Here is a 26,485-nt window from a genome sequence, read left to right on the forward strand (position 1 = left end):
CACTCTGCCCCCCTCTCTCTCTCAAAAATAAACTTTTAAAAACTTTAATTCAAAGACTCTAAGACCCTTAAACACTGCCCATTGCCTAGAGGAGGGGCCTTTGACCTGAGCCCTTAGCTGCGGGACAGCTACGAACCGCTAAATCGGAATACAAAATTGAATGCGTGCACTTTTCTAGAAGGAGGGTTTGGAGTTTGCATCAGATATTCAGACGAATCGGTAATCTCCAAAACATTAAAGACTGTGGCTTCCAAACAGAGATCGTTGGTTAAGAGCTGAGGCCCCAGAGCCTGACGGTCCCTGTTCAGCCACTGCTCTGCAGCCCCAGACAGGTCACTTAACCCTTCTGTGCTCTGGTTACCTCATTTGAAAATGAGTACCTACTTTGTAGGACAGTGTTGAGTATTGAATGAATAAGTCAAAGTGCAGTGTTCACAAGGAAACTTGGCACGTGGTAGATGTTGTATGTTTGTTAAGTGAATCATGAGCCTCTAGGGTGTAGGGGACAGAAACTTTAGGCAAAAACTTTCTGGGCCCTCTGGGATTTTCAGGCTATCTCTGTGTCAGTTATCATCCTCTAGACAAGCTTCAGATCGGCAGGGACAGTCCAACAGGTGTGGTCGGGCACTGTCCCCTCCTTTGTCCTGGCTTTCATATCTTTGTTAATGTGGCTTTCGCTGGCTTTTTTGTCTGTTGGTTTGGTGTTTGTTTGTTTGTTTGTTTTTTAAGCTGCTGCTTCCCATCTGGCATGTGGGGCATTTGCAGACCACAAAAGGCCTAAGCCTTTTCTGCTGTTTCTGATTCTTTGCTTGGGCAGCTGATGTTAGAAATTGACTGGGGCGCCTGGGTGGCTTAGTCGGTTAAGCGTCCAACTTTCGCTTAGGTCATGATCTCGCGGTTCGTGGGTTCGAGCCCCGCGTCGGGCTCTGTGCTGACAGCTCAGAGCCTGGAGCCTGTTTCAGTCTGTGACTCCCTCTCTCTCTGACCCTCCCCTCCTCACGCTGTCTCTCTCTCTGTCTCCTAGAAATAAATTAAAAAAAAAACATAAAAAAAAAAAGAAATTGACAAGCGAGGGGCGGGGGCTGCTCTTCCTGGCTCATTTCATTCACTCCTTTCTGTATTCTTTGGAGAAGGTGAAGGCACTGATAATGCTGGAATGAACGTTGGGGTCAGAGGGCAACAGACCTGGCCGGCTCTGGGACCGGGTGGGCAAGCTATTTGACCTCCCTGGCCTCAGTTCCCTTGGGTGGAAAGCGAGAATAACAGCCCATCTTGCAGGGTTCTCAGGCAGATGCAATAAGGTAATGTTCCTAATGCCCTTAGCTCAGTGCCAAGCACAGTGTAAGTACTTGACAAGAGGGGTTGTGTTTACACAAATCTTTGGCTCGATCTAAGGAAACTGTTTCCAATCTCAGTTCTGCTCAGCCGTGACCTGGAGCTGAGCGTCAGTGCAGATGCCGGGCTACAGCCTGGCGGAGGGCGGACACACCGTGCTCGGCATCCCTGTTGGAGTTGGCGGCCGAGTCAGGGCTTTTCTGCCAACTCAGTGGGTCCAGAATCCCATGGCTGAAGTGTGACCGTGAAATGACTTCTTGCTTTGTGCTTGGCCCGAGCACTTGGCGATTGTTCTTTTTAATTCTTTTATTTGTCTGCATCTTTGCTCTCTATCCCTTGTGATGTTCAGGGAGGCTCTTCTGTCACTGCGCCGGGGCTGTGATTTCCCCTGAAACGCAGCCCCCCGCGTGTCCCTATGAAGCCAGCTGGGGTGTGTGTGTGTGTGTGTGTGTGTGTGTGTGTGTGTATGTGTGTGTGTGGTTATATGCAGACACATGCACACATCGGGATGTGCCTCCTGAAACAGATCAAAGATAGCAACGTGGATGGCCATTGATGCGAAGTTTTGGGCTGCCCTCTCACGGGTGGCTTCCCTCAACCACCGCAGCCCTGCTGCTGTGCGACCTGGTACGCAAATCTTGCCCTCTCTGTTTCCCTGTATTCATCATGGCTAAAGTGACACCCTTGCCATCTCTGCCATAGATGGGCATGTGGGCATGTGTGAACATGTCAGAGGCAGCGTCGCCAGGGCTTTGAGAGGACACCAGCGTCCTGGGTCCACCACTACCCTTCCCTTCCCCCCCCCCCCCCCCCCCCCCCCCCCCCCCCCCCCCGTTCTTCAGTGTGACTCTGGAAGGGAAGCTGTTAGGACTTTGAACAGATACAGGGTCCCCCTGGGGAGAGTTTCCAGCCCCATGCGGAGCCCATTAGAGGCCCCACATCACATCCAAAGTGACTTTATTCCACAAACATGAACTGAGCAGGTGTTATAAGCCAGACACGGCCGCGGCCACTAGGAACTTGGCAGCGAGCAGAACAGATGCCGGCTCTCAGGATGACAGGCAGTTGACGAAGAACAGCTCTTCTGCACTCTCCTTGCTGTTTGCTGACCCCCTGCATTTTTTCAAATGCACCGGCCAGTTCCTTCATAACTTCTCCTCCACGAGTTCCATTTGTCCGACCCTTCCCTGTGGTTTGTGCCCTCGGCGCAGGAACGGCAGAGAAGCGATGCTGTGTTCTCAGGGGATAGTTTCAGGAAGCTCGGGACCTTGATCTGTCCTGTTCCTGGTGATGCTAACTTTGACCACTTGGTTGAAGGTGCTGCCGCCGGGTTTCTGTATATAAAGTCATATACAGTTTTACATACACGTGTGTATGATACAGAGGACGTTACCAAGTTAATAAGTGTTTTGATTCATTAATTAATAAACCGTACGAGTTTTGTGGGGAGGTACCTCGAGGCCGCCCCGGTTGAAATACAGCTACCCTTTCTGCCCCACTTATTGATCTAAATCAGGACAGACTCCTGCACTCTTTTGAACCCCAAGGACTACCATTGGTTAGTGTACATTTACTGGGATGCTTCAGTTGTCCCCATTTGGGCCAGGACACTGTTTAGCTGGCTCCTGTGTCTTTTTTTTTTTTTTTTCTTTAGTGTTTGTATTTTATTTTTGAGAGAGACACAGAGCGCTAGTTGGGAAGGGACAGAGAGAGAGGGAGACACAGAATCTGAAGCAGGCTCCAGTCTCTGAGCTAGCTGTCACCACAGAGCCCGACACGAGGCTTGAAGTCACGGACTGTGAGATCATGACCTGAGCCAAAGCCAGACGCTTAACTGACTGAGCCACCCAGGCGCCCCTCCTGTGTCTTTTTTTTTTTTTGACGGGTGCCCATGATTCTTGCAGCATGTCCTTCCTTTCTGACATAAGGGTTCCCAGCTTATCACGTACCTGCACTGCTCCTGTGGTCAGTCAGTACCAGAAGCCAAGATCTGGGCACGGGGATGCGATCCTCAGATGTAATGCACAACCCGAGACTGGACCCTGGACTTGTTAGAAGGCGCTGTGGAGGCAGTGAGCAAGACGGAAATCGGGTCTGCGGGTGGACCCGATGGCCATCATGCGTCAGTGTTGATTTCCTGACTTTGACGGCTGCACCGTGGCTGTGGGAAGTGAATGACCTTGCTCTCTGGGATACCCACTGGGGCTTTAAGGAGCGATGTGTTCATTATGAACAAATGAACACCCAAAATGAATAACACAGAGAGAGACTGAGAGGGGAGACGAATGAAGAGGACAGTGAGAGGAAAGGTACGAGGTGGGAATGGGCTTGGTGTGATTGAGGTGCGGCAAGAAGTGAAGATGTGGCAGGTGGCAGGAGTGCCGTGCAAAGGTGCTGGGGCCGGGTGGAGAGGGAGGGGGGCCTGGCGGGGGAGGCCCTGCAGGGACACAAAGCCCTCCCTGTGCTCCAGACACTGTGCCGAGTGCTTTAAGCTCGCTTCCATTTTGCACCACCCCTGTGAGGTCCGGCTCCGTCTCATTTCCACACTGCACGTACAGAAGCCAGCGCCATGCACGGTAGGGGAACTGCCTTACTCAGCACAGAGCCACCGAGCAGCCGGAGGGAGCCTTCCTGAACATGGCCCCGAGATAGAGACCCCCGTGGGGACAGGGGGGCCGATGCTGTCAGCATTGGCGGGAACCTGCCCTCATGTAGAAGGCGTCCTGTGCTGGGAGTGTCGTGGGCAGGCGCACACGCTCCTTGACCCGTGGGATTCCACATCTGAGCAGTTGTCCTTAACGAAAGTGACCGGTGACTCCTTGGGCCGTGACTGTGCTCGGGTCACTATTTGAGGACCCTGTGTGTGTTAGCTCACCCTGGTCAGGTAGGGGCCGTTATTAGCTCCCCTTTACGGGGCAGGAAACTGAGGCACGGAGGGGTTAGGTGCTTTGCTCAACGTTTATGGCGAGTGAGTGATAGGCAGGTGTTGGAACTTCAGGAAGTGCGCTACCTGGCCAGCCATTGCGGGGAGAGGAGGCGGAGCGGGGATATAAACACGCTCCACGACCGAAGACATTGTGCCAGCCCCTTCTCTCAAACTACGTATGCGTAGAAAAGACTAGAAATGGATGTTTTTCCAGGTGATGGAATGACAGCCATTCTTTTTTGTTTTAAGTTTGTTTATTTATTTTTGAGAGAGAGATAAGTACACGCACATGTGAGCAGGGGAGGGGCAGAGAGGGAAGGAGACAGAGAATCCCAAGCAGGTTCCGTGCTGTCAGCACAGAGCCCGACCTGGGGCTCCATCCCACAAACCCAGAGACCAGGACCCAAGCTGACATTGAGAGCTAGTCGCTTAACTGACAGAGCCACCCAGGCACCCCCCACAGCCATTCGTTTTGTACATTGGCATGTCTCTCTTTCCTGAATTGTCTGCAGTGATCACGTGTGGCTTTTGTCATGAGAAAAAAAGAGTCAATATCATATCTTAAAAAAAAAAAAGCTTCAGGCAAGGATCAGGAAATGCGTGGCAATGGCTCTCCATGGGCAGGCTTCTATGCCACGCTGTGTGTAATAACAGAGCAACGAAAGTAATAAAGGCTAAAATCCAGTGACACACGGCGGGACAGTGCCGATTTGATGCTGTGAATCTATAGTGGTACGGAATGATAGTTAATGGTATGTTGAGTTTAAAATTTAAGTCTTAACATTTTAGAGGAATGCTATTTGGGTACATAAAATCCATATTTATCACCCTGTCTGTATGGATACATATCTGGAAGCGTTGATATGAATGTGTACATGACCTTGGGATTTGAATTGTGTTTTCTTTTTGGATGTCTACTTTCTGACTTTTATTCCCCAGCTGTGTATTATGGGATGCATTTAACACATTAGGGGCGGTGCACTACCCCATTTATATGGAGCAAAAAACCCAGAGGTGATCTGTGGGGTTCAGAGTCTGGGTGGTGGGGAACCCTGGAGGGGGGTGGCCGTAAAGCACAAAACCCCAGGAGCAGGAGATGCTTACTTAGCTCAGGTCCGGGAGAGTCAGCTGACTCGGGCCTGGCCGACCTCGCTGGGTCTCCTGCGCACTGTGGTCAGCCTGGGGTCGCTTACACAGTTGTTCCCATCTGCTGATCTTGCGCGAGCTCGCTCACATGGCTGGGGGTGGCTGCCTGCTTCCTGACTGACTGCTGTGTGCATGTCCGCGCCTTCCAGCGAGCTGGCACGTGCGTTCCTAAGAGAGTGGTTGCGCAAAAGCAGGCATGTGCAGTGCGTCCCTTTGGCTCCTTTCTGCTGCCCAAAGCTACTTACGTGGTTGAGCCCAGCCAGGGGAGAATGCCCTGCCCGGAGGCGGGGGGGGGGGGGGGGGGGGGGGGGGCACTGCAAGGTTATGCGGATCCAGGTGGGCTGCAGAGAATTGGGGTCATTGGTGTAAGTCAAACATTCAACAGTATCCTTTTTAATCTCCACCTAATACTGCATCGCATGGCTCTACCATTTATTTAACCAGTCCTGTAAGGCTAAGCAGATTAACATCTAAAGTATATATCAAGGAGTTGTAAATCTCTTAGGGTTTAATTGGAGTTTTAGCATACAGGCACATACAAAGGAAGGTTGAGTAGGGAAATAAATTAGGCAAGTGTTGGGTAAAATGAAGAAAAAGAACTTTCTCTGCTGCAGGGCTTATCAGAGTCTTTACACACAAATGTGCCTTATGGACTTCCATAAGTCCAAGGGGTTGCTTACACTTAACAGGTCATAAGGATTTTTTTTCAAGAAGTGCCTCTTGGGACAAACGTTCTGGGCTTTGCGCATCTGGGTTGTATTTATGATGATAAGGATAGGGTGAGCTCTGGTGACACAGACAGCTCATTCCTGGCACTAACCTGGCTTGCTTCCTCTCAGCAGGTATCTTAGGATCTCCCAATGGGGCGGCTTTGCTCTGGGCTCACGTTCCCTGTGAGCTGCCTGATCCTGGTGTGGGCGGCGGGCTCTGGTAAGTCACTGCCTCTCATTCATTCATGCACTCATTCATTCGGCAAACGTTCATTGACTGTTTAGACGCCAGGCTCCCAGGAGAATCAGTGAACGAAACACAGATTCTGGGCCTTGAGGAGCTTACGTTGTAGCGGGAAGGGACAGCCAATGACAGAGGGTCCTAATTATAAGTCAGTTGTAAAGAGTGTTAGAAAGTGATGCAGAAACACAGCACAGGACAGAGTTGGGGGCATGTGTTTGGGGGAGGAGGGGTCCAACTGTAGTTTCGGACACGAGGTGAGTTTGAGAATACTTATTAGCTATCTAAGACTCTGCCTGACACAGTAAGTCCTTTCCAGCGAACGTGTACAAACCGGTATCCGCTTGGATGCCGGGCATCAGAGCGAGAAAGGCACCTGTCTGTCTCTTGTTGGGCTCTCGAATGATTTGGCAAACCCAGTACACACTCTGCCGGGTCACACCCCGGCCCTGCCACTGACCAGCTGGAAGGAATACCCCAGCGTCTCATCCTGCCCTTAACATGGGCTGAACGCACCCGGCAGCCAGAGGACAAGGACACCTGAGTGACAAGTGCCGCCTGAGTTGAGGGGTGCTCAATGGGTGGGGTCAGCGAGTGAGCGAGTGGCCCCTTCTGCTCACACCGCTCTGGGGCGGATGCCTGTGGTGATGGAATAGACTAGAAATGCCCTTGAACTTGACCGAGGGCAAGTAGTGGAGTTGTCGTGAGACGAGGTGGGCCTGCCGTGGGGGGTATTCTTTGACATCAGGAACCCCCCCCCAGGCCAGCCGGGACACTGCAGAGCCCCTGCCCTCACCCAGCTCCGCAGAGACAGGCATACAACCGTGCCTGGGACTGTGGTTTCCCGTGTGGCCTTGGCCCCTCGGTCCCGCTTGGACTGGTTTCTGGCGCGTCGCCCTGCTGTGCGTCCCCCTCGCTGTCAGCTCTGGCTGCTCAGAGCACCCCTGTGTCTCCCCAGGGAGCGTCAAGGTCCTGCATGCGCCCAGCTGCTTCTCCGACTACATCAGCACCTCCGTCTGTCGGTGGAAGATGGACAGTCCCACCAACTGCAGCGCCGAGCTCCGCCTGAACTACCATCTGGACTTCACGGGGTCCGAGTAAACCACGAGGGGGAGCTGGCCGTGGGGGGCTGCGGCCAGGGCGTTCGCCCCAGGAGTTCGCCTGGTCCAGGCAGTGCCTGGGGCCTCCCTGCAGCTTACTGAGCGTGTTAGGAGTGAGGCGCTCTGGGGTGCCTGCGTGGCTCAGCCAGTTAAGCATCCAGCTTCAGCTCAAGTCGTAATCTTGTGGTTCGTCAGTTCGAGCCCCGCATGGGGCTCTGTACTGACAGCCTAGAGCCTGGAGCCTGTTTCAGATTCTGTATCTCCCTCTGTCTCTGCCCCTCCCCTGCTCATGCTCTGTCTCTCTCTCTCTCAAAAATGGATAAACATTAAAAAAGAGTGAGGTGCCCTGGGGCTCAGTGGGTGGGTCACACTGCTCTGAGCACACTGTCACTGAGGCATGTGGCACGTGGCTGTGGGTGGAATATCGGACTCGACCGGTGGTTCTCAAACTTTGGAGTCCTGCGGTTTGTTTGTCTGCTTAAAAACTAGACAAAAGCTTTTGTCTAGGTGGCCTGTGATGTTGGTATGTCCCCTATCAGCAATGACAACAGAGATGTTAGACCTCAGCAGCACACAGGTGCTGGAGCCTGCTTCAGATTCTGTGTCTCCCTCTCTCAGTCTCATGACTGAGCCAAAGTCAGGTGCTTCACCGACTAAGCCATCGGAGCAGTGACCACATATCGTGTCACATCTAGAAAACTCCACCTTATGCTTGTGTGGAAAATGGCAAGTAGCCTCTTGATATTATGAAGATGGTTCGACCTAGTGACCCCTCCAGACCACACTTTGAGCTCCACTCGCCAGACTGCTGTTTGGGCACATCAGCAGTGGAGCTCACTGTGCTGTTTGGTGGACCGTGGAGCCTGCGGTGCTCTCTTCCGGGTGGGCCACTGGGATAATCCGTGGCACATGGGCTACTCTTACAGGTGGAGCCGAGGGTGTGATTGGGTACACAAGGCACGCAGTCATGGGGGCACATTGGGGTATGCTGCACCCCAGAATATAGGCTTCGCTGACAGACATCTTCATCCTAAGGTAGATGGGCTACGCTGCTTTTTAGAAAAAAATTTTTTTTAAATATTTATTTATTTTTGAGAGAGGGAGACACAGAATCCGAAGCAGGCTCCAGGCTCTGTGCTGTGATCACAGAGCCCGACACGGGGCTCAAACTCACAGACCGTGAGATTATGACCTGAGCCAAAGTCAGATGCTTCACCGACTGAGCCACTCAGGCACCCCTTGGGCTGTGCTTCTAAATGTGGTATACTGGCCTGGACGAGGGATCTGCAGACTATCACCCGAGGCCCGCATCTGGCCCACCACCTGCTTTTGTAAATAAAGTTTTATTGGCACACAGCCACGCCCATTCGTTCACGTATTACCCATGGCTGCTTCGGTGCTACGACAGCAGAGATGAATATTGGGACACACATACTATGGCCCCCAAAGCCCCAGATATTTACTATCTGGACCTTTGCATGAAATGTTTGCTGCCCCCTCCCCTGGGCCATGAGACATGGGGCAGCATGCCAAGGCTTGCCACGGTCCAGCCGCACACTGGGGTAAACCCTGCCACCTCAAGGTACTGCCGGGACACACACACACACACACACACACACACACACGAAATTCTTTAGTGCTTTTGTTCCTTCCCTTTGTGGCCAGCAAGGACAGCAGTGGTAGTGTGTTTTGCTCCCCACACCCCGGTCCCCAGGTCTGGTATTTAAGGTAGGGCGCTCAGGAGGCCAGGAGCACATGTGTTCCTTGAGGCACGTTCCAGGGACACCCGTGGGTCACAGCCAGCCTCACTGTGACAAGCTAACGCAATGCCCATGTCTGCAGAAACCGCACATGTGTCCCTGAGGACGGAGAAGGCACGGCGTGCACGTGCAGCATGCTCACAGAGGACCTGGTCGATGCGGATGTGTACCAGCTGCGCCTGTCGGCTGGGACGCAGATGCTGTGGAGTGGCTCCTTCAGGCCCAACCGGCATGGTGAGTGGGGCAGGGGTGGAGCCAGGGTTGGGGGAGGAGGGGGAGACCGGTCCTGAACCCTGGTTGGGCTCTGGGGCAGGGGAGGCGGGTTCCGTTCAAGGGAGCCAGGTGCAAGCAGTCTTCTGTGTGTCCCTGGACTTGGTGAGATTTTTGCCCCTTTCTGGGTTCCAGCTTCCCATCTTCAAAATGGGGCTGGGCTCCCTAGTACATCAGGTCCCCTTCAGCCACCTGAATTTAAGTGCCCAGACTGGGGTATTGAGGTGAGGCGTGCTTGATAGAAGGCACGCTTCCTGCAGATCACACACTGAGCTGGGAACTGGCCTTCCGCCCTCCATGGACTGGTCAGCCGCTGCCGCTTCGGACAGTCTGGTCCATGGAAGGCCGACTTCATCCTGGTAGCCAGAGTTCCCGCAGCAATTCACCACGATTCTAGGAGTTTGACACACTTTATTGCTGTGTGACCTTGGGCAAGTCACAGTACCGCTCTGAGCCTCCTTTTCCAGAAGAGAGCTATCCCCATGTTACAATTGACTATAATACAGAGAAGCCACGTAACCTGCCTGAGGTCACAGCCACAGAGCCGCAGAGGAATATTCTTGCAGGTACCGTGCAGCTCGCAGCTTGGGGAGGGTTGTTTAAATATACTCAAGAACGAACCCATGAATTAAAATCATTTTTGCATATGTGTGCCGGCTTTATATACCTATGCTCTCCTGGATAGGATTGCTTCAAAGGAGACTAAGTTTTAAAACACACAAATCAAAAATGCTGCGTAATAACACAGCACATAGATGTGGCCCAAAGTGTGATGAAACCAAAGTGAAAAGGCCAAATTTTGGGTCACCATAAAAGTCCGTTAATCCCCGCTCGTGCGAAGCAGAGTTTTAACGACATCGTAATCCGTATCCTGATGGTCGTTCTCTGTTAGGACCACATCCACACAGTTTCCCATCAGTGTGCCACGGAGGTGTACATGAGTAAAACCATCTCAATGGCCCGGGTCCTGTGGACCACTGTCCCGGCCAAGCACCTCACCAGCCACTGCTTCTCCACAGTGAAACCCAGGGCCCCCGGAAACCTCACAGTGCACCCCAACGCCTCCCACACATGGCTGCTGATGTGGAGTAACCCGTACCCGCCTGATAATCACCTGCACTCCGAGCTCACCTACATGGTCAACATTTCGAACGAGAACGACCCCACGGATGTGAGTGTGTGCGCTTGGGGGTTTCTCTGCCACCTCTTGGGACTCAGGCCCCTGGAGCTCGACTTCCGCCCGGGCTCTGTGCCCTCCGCGCGCTCCTCCCCCGGTCCCCCCACCTCTCCATGGTGCACCTCGCCCCCCATCCCTCCATTCCTCCATGATGCGCCCCGCCTCCCCCGGACCCCCACCCCTCCGTGGTGCGCCCCGCCTCCCCAGGACCCCCACCCCTCCATGGTGCACCCCGACCCCCTGCGCGCCTGGCTCCCCAGTACATCGTAATTTTATGCTGTCGCTCAGTGCTCAGAGCATTTACTTCTATAGGCTGCCGACAGCGGCTGATACTTGCTTTCCAATCACAGCAGTGGTTGTACGTTTCCTTTTTAAATGACGTATTGACAGTTTTTAAAAGGGAGAGTGGATGGACAGCAAGCTATCAAAGAAATGCTGGTGGGGGCCTACACACGGGTTGGCTCGGCCGCCTTCTAGTTTAGTTTCAGGTGGGACTGGCGATCATTTCCTGCCACCCATACTTTCCCCTCAGGCATCCCCATGGGAGGGACGTCTGAACACCTACAGAGCTGGGCTCCAATACCTGTTTCCGCTCACCAGCTGCGTGATCCTAGCCGTGTCGCTTAATCTCCTGGTGCCTCAGTTTCCTCCTCTGTAACATGGGGATAATAAGAGTACACGCTCCGTCAGCTACTGGGAGTGCGAGGTGTGTGCCACAGACAGGCTCCCCGGCCCGGCACTAAGTGTGTCGTAAACATCGTTCTTCTTTTCGCCTCGGAAAGCCCCGCTGCCTTGGCCTCCCACACCTCGGTCTAGAACTCGCGACGTCAGAGCCACGGAGGGCCTCTTCTGAGCCACGCCCTGTGTCCTGGGACACAGGCTGGCCTGGCTGCTGCTGCCAGGGAGGGGGTGGGTGTTGATCGACATCTCTCAGCCTCTCAGGTGTGGTTTCCCCTGGCGCTGGGCCACCGCGAAGGGTGGGAGCAGTCCTGTAGCCGCCGGGCGTCACAGCGGAGGCTCAGCATTGGCAAGGCTGCCCAGATGCCAAAAGAGATAGGCAGTTCCGTTTCATAGGTGAACCCCCTTCCCGAGTTCTGAGCCCGTGCAAGGCTTCTGAAGGCCAAAGTCTGGCGGGGAAGGGAGGGTGTGAAGTGTTCTTCATTTGCTTATCTTGGTGGCTAGATCCAGGTTCCAGGAAATCTGCCCTCCCTTAGCCTGGCGTTATTCTGTGTTGGCTTCCTTTTGAGGCAGGCCCCTCCCTCGCGTGGTGGCCAGCATGCCGGCCAGCACCTCCATGGCCGCGTGCCAAAGCCACAGGGGATGGCCCCACCCGTACTAGTCCGAGTCAAAGTTCCAGGCTGATGCTCAGTAGCCTGGCTTGGCTCACTTGGAATCTCTGAACCTGGCCCAGGTTGTGGGCAGGACAGAGGGTGCTGGTACTGGACTCTGATTGGCCAGACGTGAGTCACATGCCCACCTCTGGAGCCGCGGGGGTGGGGGACGGGGTCCGTTGTCGTATCGGCTGGGAATGAGGGACGGGCGGCTCCCCAGAGCAGACTCCGGGGAAGGGGAAGCAGGGACAGGGCTGGCTGTAACAGCCAGGTTTAGGGCCTGGCCCTGGACCCCCAGCCAGCAGGTAGAATTGATCAGCGCACCCCAGCCATGGCCCAGTGGTCATGTTCACGCTCAGTGCTGCCCAGGGCCTCGGAAGTCCTGGCTGGGCTTCTCCTGTGGGCGGAGACACCCCAGAGACAGCTTGGAGACACCCCGCCCCCATCTCTCCCTGTCCTGGGGCTAGACCCAGAGAACGGGGTGGGCACGACTGGTCTCAACCAATGAGGATGCACCCTGGGACCAGAGCCAGAGGCTTACCCGCCCTGAGCTTGGAGTACCCATGCTAATGGCAAAGATGGGTGTCTCTGCCCTGCTTGCCCCCATATTGCAGACCCCAGCTGTGGCTCCGAGTGGGGGACCAAATCTTTTTTTTTTTTTTTAAGGTACAATTGATGTACAATATTATATTAGTTTCAGACATGCTACAGCACAGTGATCTGACATTTGTACACATTGCAAAATGATCAGGGCAAGTCGGGTTACCGGTCTCTCACCATGCAAAGTGAAAAGAATGTTAGTAACAGTCTTCTGCATGGATGACATGGATGGGACCCTTGCTAAGGAGACACCTTAGAAGTGGAATTTGGGGAAGGGAGCTACCCATTGTCCTGAATGATCTCTGGACAGGGTTCGGTAATGGAAGTGGAGTTTGGGCTCAGGCATTGGAGGGTGAATACGAGTTTTCTAGACAGGAAGGAAGAGAGCAGTAGGCCAGGGGGAGGGAACCACATGAGCAAAGACTTGGGGGTGTGAAGATTCGTGGCATGTCCGAGGATTACGGGGATGTGGGTGGTGTATGCAGTAAAACAGACAGCGAGGCCACCGGTGTGTTCAGGATTGTGAACGGTTACCATTTCTCGTGTGCCTGAAATGTGCGAGGCACAAGGTACATCACTGGTGGCTGCAAAGCCCCACAGGTGGGAGGGTGTCGCTGTCTCCATTTTAGTGATGAGGAGACCGAGGCATGGAGAGATGGAATGACTCGCCCGGGGTCCCGCAGCTGGCAGAACCGCGGGTGGGAAGCCTGGACTTGAACTCCAGGGCCAGTACCAATTCTCCCTTGGATCTTTCTCTCAGGGATGGCCTCCGAAACACCTGGCCCTTTTTGTCAAAAACAAAAACAAAAACAAAAACAAAAACACTCCACAAGTAGTTCCTGGGAAGCTCCAATTTTTCTTCTGTTTCTTAAAACACTTCCCAACCTCCTACTCCTTTCTGGGACATACGATTCCTTTGGTGACCTAGGTCCAGCTGTTGCTTCCTGCTTACTCACATTTAGAGAGAAAATAGGGCCGTGAGTGAGTGTCTTTGTGTTCCTGCCCTCACTTCCTCCCATAACTCTCCCCCAGACCTCCGCTCCAATCCACGGGCAGAAGCAGGGCTGCATAGGGGCAGACCTGGCAGGGTGAGGAGCTGCGGGCAGAGGCTCAGGTTACTCCCATGCCGTCAGACTCGATCTTGAATACACGTTTCGTTTTGTGTCTTAAAGATTTTTATTTTTATTTTTTTTGAACGTTTATTTTTTTTTGAGAGACAGACAGATCATGAGTGGGAGAGGGGCATAGAGAGAGGGAGACACAGAATCCGAAGTAGGCTCCAGGCTCTGAGCTGTCAGCACAGAGCCTGACTTGGGCCTTGAACTCACGAACCATGAGATCATGACCTGAGCCGAAGTCAGACACTTAACCTACTGAGCCGCCTGGGCGCCCCAATGTAGCGGCTTTGAACAGCATGCATTTTGTTGACCCACCTTTCTGGGGTCCAGGAGTCTGGGTGTGGCTTAGCTGGGACCTCACGCTTCAACTGTCCCAAGGGCACAGTCAAGGACTCGTCTGGGGCTGCGGCCTCATCTGAGGCTCGACTGGGGAAAGATCTCTCCCAAGCTGTTGTGTTGTGGGCAGCGTTGTTTCCTGTGGGCCGCCGGACTGAGGGCCTCAGGTTCTTACTGGCCCTGCCTGGGAGGCTGCCCTCAGTTCCTTCCCCATTGTCTTCTCAAAGCCGGCACAGGAGAGAGTCTCCTAGCAAGCTGTAACGATAGCCTTACAGAATCTAACCCCACGGTGGGTCACAAGACCCACCATTCAAGAATTGGGGATCACACAGGGGCATGATGCGGGGGCGAGGGGGTCACAGGGCCATCCCAGAGTCCGTCTTTTTTTTTTTTTTTTAAGTTTATTTATTTCTTTATTTTGAGAGGGACAGTGCAGAGAGAGAAGGAATCCCAAGCAGGCTCCACACCCTCAGCGCAGAGCTCGGTGCAAGGCTCAAACTCACGAACCGTGAGAGCGTGATATGAGCTGAAAGAGTTAGATGCTTAACTGACCGAGCCACCCAGGTGCCCTCTATTTTTTTTTTTAAACACAAAAGGCAGTAGACAACCTATGCTACTTTCATTTGCCTTTTTCACTTGATATCAGTTCTTGGAAGTCCCTTCCCAACAGTTGGAGGAGGGCTGAGGTTCTAGGCTAGAGTTTGGCCTTGACTATGAAGGCTCCTGAGGGCCCACGGAGTAGAGAGAGGGAGACAGTGGTGACTTTGTCTGTGCTGTAGAGAGGTCACTCTCATGCTTCCTGCGTGCCAGGCCCTGTTCTCAGTGCTTATCGGGTGTTAACCAACTTAATCCTCACACCAGCCCTGGGGCATAGGCACTTTGATTATCCCCATTTTGCAAAAGAAGGACATCAAGGTCCAGAGAGGTTATACAGCTTAGGGTCACACAGCTAGAAAGTGGCAGTAAGGACTCTTCCCCTCATTTTACAGAGGAGGAGATTCAAAGTCCAAGGTTAATCAGCTGGCCCCAGTAACGTTGCACATTGAGCATCAGGGCGCCGAGGACAGGGGGAGGGCCAGTCCCCTGGCTCCTCTCGCCTGTGACTCTGGTCACAGTTGTGGGGGTTGGCAAACAAAGCCTGAACTGGAGGAGCAAGCAAATACCCAGGCTGGTGGCCCTTCGACACTGTGGGGTCAGCTAAGGACGGGAGCCAGGGTGGGGGCGGGTGCTGTCTGCCCCCGAGGCCGGTGCACTGATGCGTCCCTCTCCTCCCCCAGTCCAGAATCTATAACGTGACCTACAGGGAGCCCACCTTCCGTGTGGCGGCCAGCACCCTGAAGTCTGGAGCTTCCTACACCGCGCGGGTGAGGGCCTGGGCTCAGAGCTACAACAGCCTCTGGAGTGAGTGGAGCCCCAGCATCAGGTGGCTTAACCGTGAGTACCCACCGGGGGCCACGGGCGGGTCGAGCCTCTGCCCCTCATGTTCATTCTGTGGCCAACACTTCCCCCTTGGTGAAGCATCGGGATTTCCACACCAGAGCGGGCCCCTACCTGCAGGTAATAGAAGTCCGGGCAGACCCGGGGTGCTGGTCAGGGCAGCCCAGCGATGCTGCAGTCACAGAGAAGCGCCCACGGCCTGCGGGCTCCGCATGGCTGCAATGTATGACCTGCTCACGTATCAGTCGGCCGTGAACTTGCCTGGTTTGCACGTGGTTTGCCTCCCTGTGGTTCCCACCGTTCTCTAGGACAAAGATTCCTTCTGTGTGTGTGTGTTTTTATTTTTTTATTTTTTAAATGTTTTATTTATTTCTAGGAGAGAGAGAGAGACAGTGCGAGCAGGGAAGGGTCAGAGAGAGAGGGAGTGACAGACTCTGAAACAGGCTCCAGGCTCTGAGCCGGCAGTCAGCACAGAGCCCGACGCGGGGCTCAAACCCACGAACCGCGAGATCATGACCTAAGCGAAAGTCGGACGCTTAACTGACTAAGCCACCCAGGCGCCCCTGTGTGTGTGTGTTTTTAAAAGAGTTGAATGGATGTGAATTTATTTTTTGGTTCTTTCCAAATTTTTATCGACATCCCAGTTGGTTAACCTACAGTGTGGTATCGTTTGAGAAGCAGAATTCACGTAAGGACTGATCGCTTATGTACACCTGCCAGCGCGCATCCCAGCATGTGCCCGCCTTCGTTCCCCTCCCCCTTCTAGCCCATCCCCCTCCTCCCTCCATCAACCCCCAGTTTGTCCTCTATCGTTAAGAGTCTCTTATGGTTTGTTCCCCTTTTTTTTCTCCCTTCCCTATGTTCATCTGTTTTGTTTCTTAAGTTCCACAGATGAGTGAAATCGTACGGTATTTGTCTTTCTCTGACTTATTTCACCAGCATAATATACTCTAGCTCCATCCACATCATTGCAAAGGCAAGATTTTATTCTTTTTGATGGCTGAGTGATATTCCAGTGTGTGTGTGTGTGTGTGTGTGTGTGTGTGTGTGTGCACTGCATCTTTATCCATTCGTCAGCGGATTGACATTTGGGCTCTTTCCATACCCTGGCTATTGTTGATAGTGCTGCTATAAACATTGGGGTGCCTGTCCCCTTTCAAATCTATATTTTTGTATCCCTTTGGTAAATACCTAGTGGTGCAGTTGCTGACTCGTAGGGTAGATCTGCTTTCAACTTTTTGAGGAACCTCCACACTGTTTTCCAGAGCAACTGCACCAGTTTGCATTCCGACCAACAGTGCAAGAGGCTTCCTCTTTCTCTGCATCCTTGCCAGCATCTATCGTTTCCTGAGTTAATTTTAGCCACTCTGACTGGTGTAGCCACTCTGACTGGTATCTCGTTGTGGTTTCAATTTGTATTTCCTGATGATGAGTGATATTGAGCGTCTTTTCATGTGTCAGTTAGCCATCAGGATGTCTTCTTTAGAAAAGTGTCTATTCATGTCTTTTGCCCATGTCTTTGCTGGATTATGTTTTTTGGGTGTTGAGTTTGATAAGTTCTTTATAGATTTTGGATACTAACCCTTTATCTGATATGTCATTTGCAAATATCTTCTCCCATTCCGTTGGTTGCCTTTTAGTTTTGCTGACTGTCTCCTTCACTGTGCAGAAGCTTTTTATCTTGGTGAGGTCCCAGTAGCTGATTTTTGCTTTTGTTTCCCTCGTCTGTGTTAACAAGTCTAGTCAGAAGTTGCCACGGCCGAGGTCAAAGAGATTGCTGCCTATTCTATGGTTTCCTGTCTCAATTTGGGTCACACATTTAGGTCATCCATTTTGAGTTTATTTTTGTTTATGGTGTAAGAAAGTGCTTCTTAAAAACCTGAGCCCAGAAGTGACACACACCACTTCCTCTCAAGTTTTATTGGCGAAACTAGTCACATGGCCACACGGAGCTACAAGGGGTTCTGGGAGATGTAGTCCCTCGTAGGGTAGCTGCATTACACACACAGCCCCCGCCCCCCAACCCATCCCCACAACTGGTCTTTGCAACACTGTTACTCATGGCGTTTTGCATGGAAACATTGAGTTATCTCACATAAAATGAAGTCTCACAAGTGGGCCCTCCCTGGTTTATACCTCAGCCCAGTGACATGTATCGCTGGTACATGATAGTGTTTTATCCTTGGACTTGTTACCCCAGGCCCCAAGCTGGCTGCTGGCCCCAAGGCCTAAAAGAAACAAAAGGCTGCCACAAGCAGGTGCTCCTTGGTCCTCTCTTTCATCAGGAAGCAAAAATCTTTCCAGAAGCTTCCCTAGCGGACCTCCCCTTGCATCTCATTGGCCAGGATGGCCGCGGAGTCTCTCCTAGCTGCAAGGGAGGCTAGAACCTCATGCCTGGCAAGGAGAATAAGATAATCACGATCGGCCCAAACCTCAGGGCGGGAGCATTGCTCCCTGGCAGGGAAGATGGAGGGCTATCTGTTGGGGATGGAAGCCACCTCAGGCACCGTTTACCGTGGAGGAAGAGCAGGGCTGTTGTGAACATTCAGTGAGAGAAGGGTCTTCAAAGTGCTGGGCAAAGTGGCCGTTGGTGGGAACCCCACCCATCCCCCACCCTTCCGACTTCATCCCTCTTAGTATTGCTCCCCTTGACCCGCAGACATCTCCTGACACTGCCTTTCACTCCATAGGTGGGACCTACTCTGTGCCTCTGGTGTCTGCACAACACCAGGCACATAGTAAGCGCCGGGCAAAGTCACGTCCCGTTCACCTGATTGTACCACTGACCTGGGGAAGGGAAGGAAAAGTGTAGAGAAACAGCTTGTGTGGAGCGTATATGATGGGCTGACCCCTCATTCATTATTTCCACAATTATTTATTGAGCCCATACTGCACGCCTGGCCCTGGGCTAGACCCTGGGGCATCAGCAGAGAACGAAGCAGACACAAATCCCCGATCTTGTGGGACTCACATTCTGGAAGGGAGACAGAGAATAAGCAAACAGGAAAATGAATCACATAGCTCTTGATCCGTATGACATTACATCTGGGGAGAAAATCAGGGTGAAGGCATGGGGAGGTGGGAGGGACAGCAGGAGAGAGGGCGTGAGGGAGCTTTTCGGAGCAGGTGACCTCAAAGCGAGTGAGAAGGGGCCAGCTGTGCCCAGACAGCAGCAGCAAAGGCTTGTGGGACTGGCAGGCACGGCCGTGACCGCGTCGTGTGATCCCCACAACAGCCCTATGTCGTCAGTGCGGTATTAACCCCAGTGGACAGATGAGGAAGCACAGAGGGGCTGAGGGCCCTGTCCAGGGTCCCCAGCAAGGATGTGACAGAGTCGGGCTTTGAGCTCAGGTAGTCTGGCTCCAGATGCCCGCTCTCTTCAGAGACAGCAGTGTGTTCAAGGTCCTGGGGTGGCCCTGAGCTTTGAAGGAACAGGGGAGAGTGAGGAGGCCGGGTGGCGAGGGCGCAGTAGGAGGGGACGAGGCGGGGGCACTGGGCGGAGGCCGGCCCACACGGGGTCCCAGAGGACCCTTCCTGAGCCTCGGCTTCCGGCTCCGGGAAAGGCGGGTGGCGCCGCGGCTCATGGCTTCCCTCCCACTCACAGACTATGAACCCTGGGAACATCACCTCCAGCTCGGCGTCACCATCTCCTGCCTTGTCATCTTGGCCGTCTGCCTGTCCTGCTACTTCAGTGTCATCAAGTGAGTCCTGGGCTTCGCCACGGGAGGCCCGCGAGCTGGCCCCTCTGGACTATGCGGGGGGTGGGAACCCCCTCATGTCTGTCTGCTTGCGGTCCCGTCCCTCAGCAATATATATTTATTGAGCAGCTACTATGCACGGGGCACAGAGGCAACAGCCAAGAGCAGGGCCGACGACAACCCTGTCTGTGCTCTTTATGGGGGAGGGGAGACCGGAGACACGGTGATCGGCGCACTAAAGGGAATTTGCCAGGGCGAAGGGGAGAAATGTTCCGGCTGCTGGGTTGGGAGGCCGGGCAGGCCCCTCGGAGGAGGTGATGCTTGAGCCGAGGGATGCTCTGGAGGGAGAATGAGCTGGGGAGGGACTTTCCTCTGGCAGAAGGGAGATGGGTCACCCCGAGGCCCCAGGGTGAGGTGCAGACACTCGGAGCATGTGGCGGGAGACAGGGGACTTCTAGACAGTTGTCCCTGGAGACCTGGCTTTGGACCCTGGCCTTGGAGCTCCGGAGTTTTGTGGCCGTAAGAGGCCAAACCTCTCAGCCTCAGGTCTGTGTTGCGGGTTGGAGGCGAACTGATTTCACGAGTCCTGAGAGTCCTGACAGAGTCCTGGTCGCGGCAGGCGGGGGTGGAAGGAGCATAGCTTCCACTGAGCTCAGGCCCTTGGGTTTGTGGGGTCTCACAGCGTCCACTCTCCCGTCTCAGAAACGGGACCAGCCGGCCCTGGCTCACCACGTAAGGCCTCGCGGTGACTGGGGACTGAGGGGGCAGAGGTGTCCTGCGGTTTGCTGGCCACACAGCAGGCGTGCAGGAAATACAGGTTCCCTCCTCCGCATCTTGCTCCGGATGGCTCTGCGTGACGCTGGGCTGCTCTTTTCCCCTTCTCTGAGCCTCTGTTTCCCCATCGTCTGTCCCTCCCTGCCAGGAAGGCCCTTTCCCCTGGTGTCACCACAGTTCCTGCTCCCCCTCTAGTGGCCACTCAGAAGTCCCCTCCTCCAAGAGGCCTTCCGTGATTGCACCCTCCATTCCTCTCACTTCCCTTTCTTCTGCATTTCCATCTGTGACATGGAAGCTGCCACGGCTGATGTCTGTCTCTTCTAGAAAGTCAGCTCTGCCAGGGCAGAGAGTTTTGTCAGTCTCATTCACCGTTGTGTCCCCGATGCCTGGACCAGCGAGTGGTGCCTAGTAAATATTGATAAATACGTGTTGCCCGACTGAGTGAAGTGGGCCGAGGCCAATCACAGGTGTTCTGAGAAGCTGCGCTCCCAGCGCTGACTCCTGTGGCCCCAGACAGACCAGGCGGAGAGGAGGTCCCTCGGCTGCGCCACATCACGGGCTCCTTCCTGGCTGACAGACTGCTGGGGCCTGAACCTGCTGGGTCTGCCCGCAGTCCCGCTGCTGCTTCACCCCTGGGGCCCCCGTGACTTCGCCTGTAGAGCAAGGTCAGGGCAGGGCATCCAAGCACTGCCCGACGCGGTCTCTGACGCCTTCATGGAAGCAGCACCCGATAACTCTTTTTTTTTTTTTAGTTTTTTTTTTTTTAAATTTTTATTAGAAAGAGCACAAACAGGGGAGAGGAGGAGAGAGAGAGAGGGAGACAGAATCCCAAGCAGGCTCTGCGCTGTCATCTCAGGGTCTGACGCGGGGCTCGAACCCAAGAACCGTGCGATAGTGATCTGAGCTGAAATCCACTCGGCAGCTTAAGCGACTGGGCCATGCAGGCACCCCTCAGCAACTCTTCCTCTTCCTTTTCAGGATTAAGAAAGAATGGTGGGACCAGATCCCCAACCCCGCCAACAGCCGCCTGGTGGCTATAGTCATCCAGGAGCCACAGGTAGGAGGGCGGGGTGGTGAGCTTGCTTTAGATGTCAGAAAGCAGGATTCAAAAGACTTGGGAGGTTGCGGGTGCGCATCTACTTTTGGAAGTGCGCGTAGACATCAGGAAGGCTCCTGGCGTCAGCAGCTTCGCGTGCTCACTAGGGTCCCAGAGCCCGCCGCTCCCTCCCCCTGGCTTCCAGGGCTGTTCTTTCTACCAGGCCAGGCTCCTGGGGGCTGGTTGCTTGGCTTATCTCCCCTGGGAGGAGGTGACGGTCACCTCCACGTTGTCTCCTGGAGTGGTTTCTGTAGCAGGGCAAGAAGCCAAAAGGTGAGGAAGATGGGGACAGTCTCCCTGTGTCTTCCTCTGACGAGCAGAAAACTGCCCCCCAAACACCAGCAGATCTCTGCCCGATTCTCACTGGTCCAAACTGTTACCGCACACCCTTTCCCAAAGCCCTCACCACGACGGGAGAGGGGACCCTCTAGGACCAGCCAGATTGCTACCTGAACGAAGGGTGGATCATTTCTCCAGTGCCATGGCCACGTGGAGTTTCCTGGGTGACATCAGGGAGGAAAGGAAGGGCACAAGCCCAAGTGTCCTCCATTCTCTAGGGACCCACTGGCAGGCTTTGGAGTCCAGGGGTCTGGCTTTGGACCCAGGCTTTGCCTTTGACGTGCAGTGTGGACTTGGGGATGTTGCTTAACCTCTCTGAGCCAGTTTCTTCATGTGGGTGATGGTAGTGCTTCCCTAACTGATACTGCAATTTGTGGAAACAGCACATATAAAGTATATATTGCAGGGTCCTGCACAGAATAAGTGCTGTTCGTGTATCAGTTAGTGTTGGTGTGTAACAAATCAGCCCAAAATTTAAAGAGCTAAAACACTCTCCATGAGCACTTGTTTCTGCAGGTGGGCAGTTTGGGCTTCATGCAGTGGTGGAGGGGCAGGGAGGCTCCGGGATGGGCCCCTGCCCAGTGGTCTCACTCACAGGTCTGGAAGTCGGCCAACTCTCAGCCGGAGCACTGGTGGTGACTAAGCATTGTCTATCATCCTCGAGCTGGCCGGCCAGTGTCACTTCCACAGCATCATATTGGTCAGAGCAAGTCACATGGCCAGGCCGGATTCAGAGGGTGGGAGGAGCTTCAGAGTGGTGTGGCCATTTTTACCATCAGCCCCAGCGACTTACTATCCGGGCAGTCTCCTTGATTCCCCAGGACGCTGAGGCTCAGAGAGCTAAAGTGACCTTGACGGGACCCCCGGCCTATGTGATGTCAAGTCTTTTTGCAGCAGACGCCCCCTGAGCCGCGCTGGAGCCAGGCTGAGCTGTGAGGCCTGGCCACCCTGTTTCACTGGCTGTCTCTGTATTTTAGGTGTCACTGTGGGGGAAGCGGTCCCGAGGCCAGGAGCCAGCCAAGTGCCCGTATGTATACGAACTTGGGTCACAGCCTCTGGATTTGGAGGCTGTTGGGGGTGGGGCAGTGGGACCACACCCCCAACTCCGCAGCTGCCTTTTTCCCTCCTTAGCACGCGGGACTTGTCTTGTGACCCTGGGCTTGGAGGCAGAGGGGCAGGGGGAGGGGGTTCTGGGGAGGTGGGCGTGTTGCCTAAGCCCCCTGTGTTTCACCAGGGGTCAGGCCTGTGCCGGACCCCTCGGAAGTGTACAGTCTGAGCCAGACGGCCATGCCGCTTGCTAAAATGTCAACATCATTGCATGTAGGTTGGCGGATAGCCAATTCTGGAACCCTCGAGTAGCAGCCATCATCCTGCGTCCCCTAGCTTGTCCCTGGATGACCCACAGTCCAGTAACTAAAGGGTTGATACCTGGCATAGCAGGGCACTCCACAGCCACAGTCGTTACGTATGCTGTGGTACTCGTAAATGTTTTAAATTGATAAGTATTTTTTTTTTCAGTTTATTTTTGAGAGAGCAAGTGTGTGTGCGTGTGCACACACAAGTGGGGGAGGGACAGAAAGAGACCCCCAAGCAGGCCCACACCTACGCGGGGCTCCACGTGGGGCTTGAACACCCGAACTGTGAGATCCTGACCCGAGCTGATATCAAGAGTCGGATGCTTAACCAACTGAGCCACCCAGGAGCCCCTGATCAGTATTTTAAATGTCATCGTCCTTGACAGAGACGTTCCCGTATTCGGTAGACTGAGTTTATGCCGGGGGCCGGATTCTGTGTGGCCTCCAGAAACCTCAAAGTGAGACACGGGCCCTGCCTTCAAGGAGTTCGCGGGCTGGTAGGGAAGACAGACCGAGGGATGATTGATTCTAAAGTCAGGAGGCGTGTCTGCAATAGATAGACTTCAGTCTGGGCTGGTTTCAAGCCGGGCTTTGAAGGACGAATAGGAGGTTTTCCAGCCGAGAAACTGAATCCCGACCGAAGTTTTCTTTGCTTTTGCAGACGCTGGAAGACTTGTCTTGCTAAGCTCCTGCCCTGTTTGCTGGAGCACAGACTGGAGGGGGAACAGGACTTCTCCAAGAGTGCCGGAAACAGGCCTGTTCTGGGTGCTGGCAAAGCAGCGTGGGGCCCCGTGGAGGTCAGCAAGACGGTCCTCTGGCCCGAGGACATCAGTGTGGTGCGATGCGTGGAGCTCCTGGAGGCGCCCGTGGCGAGCAAGGAGGAGGAGGGGGAGGAGGAGGAGGAGGGGAGCCTCTGCCCTTCGCCCGTGGACAGCAGGGACCCCTTCCAGGAGAGCAGGGAGGGCATCGCGGCCCGGCTGACAGAAAGCCTCTTCCTGGACCTCCTCGAGGATCAGGCGGGATCCTGGCTTCCTCCTCCGGGCGATGTGGGTACTCAGATGCCCTGGGCTGCGTTCCCGGCTCCGGGGCCCCAGGAGGCATCGTCCCAGGGCCACGAGCTGCCTTTCAAGCCCCAGTCCCGACCTCCAGCCACTCCGGCCCAGAGCCTCGGTGGCCTGACTTTCCCAGAGATGCCTCCTGTCATCACAGACAACCCCGCCTACCGCAGCTTCGGAACCTGCCCTGACCCAACTCCGGGAGAAGGTGACTCGGACCCCGAGCTGGCTGGGCGCCTGGGGGAGGCGGACCCTGGCATCGCCCCCGCCCCCGAGCCTTCAGAGCCCGAGCCAGAGACCTGGGAGCACATCCTGCGCCAGAGTGTCCTTCAGCACAGGGCGGCCCCGGCCCCGGCCCCCAGCAGCGGCTACCGCGAGTGCGTGCACGCCGTGGGGCAGGGAGGCGGCCGGGGCGGAGGGGCGGCGGGGTACAAGGCCTTCTCGAGTCTGCTCTCCAGCGATGCCGTCTGCCCAGAGACATCAGGGGGTGAGGCCGGCAGTGGGGATGGGGGCTACAAGCCCTTCCAGAGCCTCACTCCTGGCTGCCCTGGGGCCCCCGCCCCCACCCCCCTGTTCACCTTCGGACTGGACATGGAGCCACCTCGCTGCCCTCAGGGCTCACTCCTCCCAGGCAGCTCTGCGGAGCCAGCGGGAAAGGCAGACGGCAGCTGCAGCCTTAAGAGCCTGCTGGCCCCGGAGCTGGACGTAGGCCCCCTCGGGGACGACCTGGCCAGTGGCATCGTCTATTCAGCCCTCACCTGCCACCTGTGTGGCCACCTGAAGCAGTGTCACGGCCAGGAGGAGCGTGGCGAGGCCGCTGTGGCCAGCCCCTGCTGCGGCTGCTGCTGCGGGGACAGGTCCTCGCCGCTGGGCAGCCCCCTAAGGGCGCCGGACCCCCTGCCCGCCGGGGTCCCCCTGGAGGCCGGCCTCTCTCCAGCCTCCCTGGTGCCCTTGGCCGTCCTGGAGGAGGGCACGCCCTCCCTGTTCTTGCAGCCTGCCCCGAGCCGTGCCCCCAGCTCAGGCCAGACCCCCAGAAGGCTGGCCGAGCTCTTCCCAGAGCCCACGTGTGTGATCGCCTCTTAGCAGGGTGCCCTCTTGTCGCTGACGCCTGCAAGCGAAGGCTGGGCCTCGGCCGTGCCTGTGAGGTGCCTCATCGCCCAGCAGACTTTCCAGAGACTTGGAGAGCCCTGGTCTGAGGTTGGGAGGCCGTCTGCCACGGGGCACAGAGACCGGACAGCACCCCCAGCTCCCAGCCGTGGCCCGGGCTCGCCACATCCCATGGGAGTGGGGGCACAGTGGGGAGGCCCCTGCAGGGATCGAGAATTCTTGGGGCCTCGGCTTATGCACAGACCACTGGCCACTCGGTCGGTCCACGTGCTGTCCCCGTCATGCTCACCCTGTGTGTGCTCTGCGCACCTCGTCACTCTGTGATTGTGTCTTGCCCCGTTCCGGGCTTAGCTGCTGCTGTCTCACTCGACCCGAGGCTGAGCCTAGAAGCCACCCAAGCCCGCGGGGGGGACGGCTTGGGAGACCTTGGGCAACAGATGGGACACTGTGGTCCAGGAAGGATGGTCATGTGCTCAGTCAGAGCCACCATTCACTGAGCAGACCTCCCTTAGGGTGACACTGGGGGCGGGACCTGGGTTGAGGAGGGGCGCTAAGTGTGGGTAACGGACACGGTAACGGACACAAAAGGGCACGGAAGATTGTGATCACCAAGCCAGGCCTGGCCGCTGTCTGGTCCCCACCCAACCGATGGGGCGGGGCGGGGGGAGGAGGCCTCCTGTTAAACCCAGGAGCCCCAGAATGGACACAGCCAGCTCCCTCAAGGCCAGTCCGTGCCCTGTGGATGCTTTGCCGATGGCCACAGGGAGGGAGTGGTTCCAGCGCAGTGACTGGCCCACAGGGGTCACCCTAGGGTTGCATAATGCTTGTTTGCATCTCAAAGATTATTTTGTCACCTGGTATTTGTTTTTGCTGAGAAGGGTGGAATTGGAGGGAGGGCCCGGGCGTGGTGTCTTGTATAAATAAAGCCTCTTTATTACCTTGCCCCGCCCCCTCCACTTATTAAACAAACATCCTGGCCACCACGGTTGTGAGCTCCTTATCTCTGTTAACTCACAGACTCTTCCGTTCCAGAGGAAACGAGCTCCAAGTTCACTTTCTGTCTCTGTTTGGGTCCCCCCAAGACGTGGACTCAAGTGCAATTAGTTGCCGGAGGTGGTGATTCCAGGAAACCTTGCACTGGAGTTAAGTGAGGCGGGGAAGGTCAGGAGGCAGTAAACAGCGTGTAAGCCAATGGGGCTGGCCCGGGCCCTTGACCTTCACCTTCTGGAAGCCTTGAATAACCATGTGTTTAAAGGTGTCCCCACAGAGGTAAGGGAGCTGCGGTGTTCAGGTCCACTGGCTTCTATCTGGTTAGGGGCTGCTCCCGGGACACTAATTCTCCAGCACGTCCAGCTGCACATATGAAGAAGATGCAGGCAGAGTATTACCAGAAGCTGCTACACTTTGCCAAGGTCACACAGCTAGTTAGTGGTGGGCCTCTAGCTGAACCCAGGCAGTGTGTCCTTGAACTAGGCTGTCTGTAGGTGACCCATGCTGAAGCTCTGTGTCTGTGATCACTCGGCTCCCTGAGTAGCTACCCCGACGGCCACACCTGGCAGAAAAAGGGGCTTGGC

The 26,485-nt window shown here is 55.1% G+C and overlaps 1 protein-coding gene across 5 annotated transcripts in view; it reads left to right on the forward strand.

The window, feature by feature from the left end:
* Positions 1 to 25,894, forward strand: part of IL4R (interleukin 4 receptor) — a 40,150-nt gene extending 14,256 nt beyond the window's left edge. For 2 of the 5 annotated variants that reach the window (XM_039257528.1, XM_039257531.1), the window contains exons 2-10: positions 6,250 to 6,337; positions 7,317 to 7,455; positions 9,301 to 9,452; positions 10,508 to 10,659; positions 15,328 to 15,484; positions 19,092 to 19,188; positions 20,938 to 21,016; positions 22,372 to 22,421; positions 23,411 to 25,894. In XM_039257528.1, coding sequence (XP_039113459.1) covers positions 6,268 to 6,337; positions 7,317 to 7,455; positions 9,301 to 9,452; positions 10,508 to 10,659; positions 15,328 to 15,484; positions 19,092 to 19,188; positions 20,938 to 21,016; positions 22,372 to 22,421; positions 23,411 to 24,887 — 2,373 coding nt within the window. In that variant the 5' untranslated portion in view covers positions 6,250 to 6,267 and the 3' untranslated portion in view covers positions 24,888 to 25,894. Of the gene's footprint in view, positions 1 to 6,246; positions 6,338 to 7,316; positions 7,456 to 8,644; positions 8,790 to 9,300; positions 9,453 to 10,507; positions 10,660 to 15,327; positions 15,485 to 19,091; positions 19,189 to 20,937; positions 21,017 to 22,371; positions 22,422 to 23,410 lie in introns of those variants that run through there. The other 3 variants (XM_039257529.1, XM_039257532.1, XM_039257533.1) reach the window with 3 other exon arrangements.
* Positions 25,895 to 26,485: the final 591 nt, after the last annotated feature.

This window comes from Hyaena hyaena, unplaced genomic scaffold (genome assembly GCF_003009895.1).
Source record: "Hyaena hyaena isolate Hyena2069 unplaced genomic scaffold, ASM300989v1 scaffold_624, whole genome shotgun sequence".
NCBI lineage: Eukaryota > Metazoa > Chordata > Mammalia > Carnivora > Hyaenidae > Hyaena > Hyaena hyaena.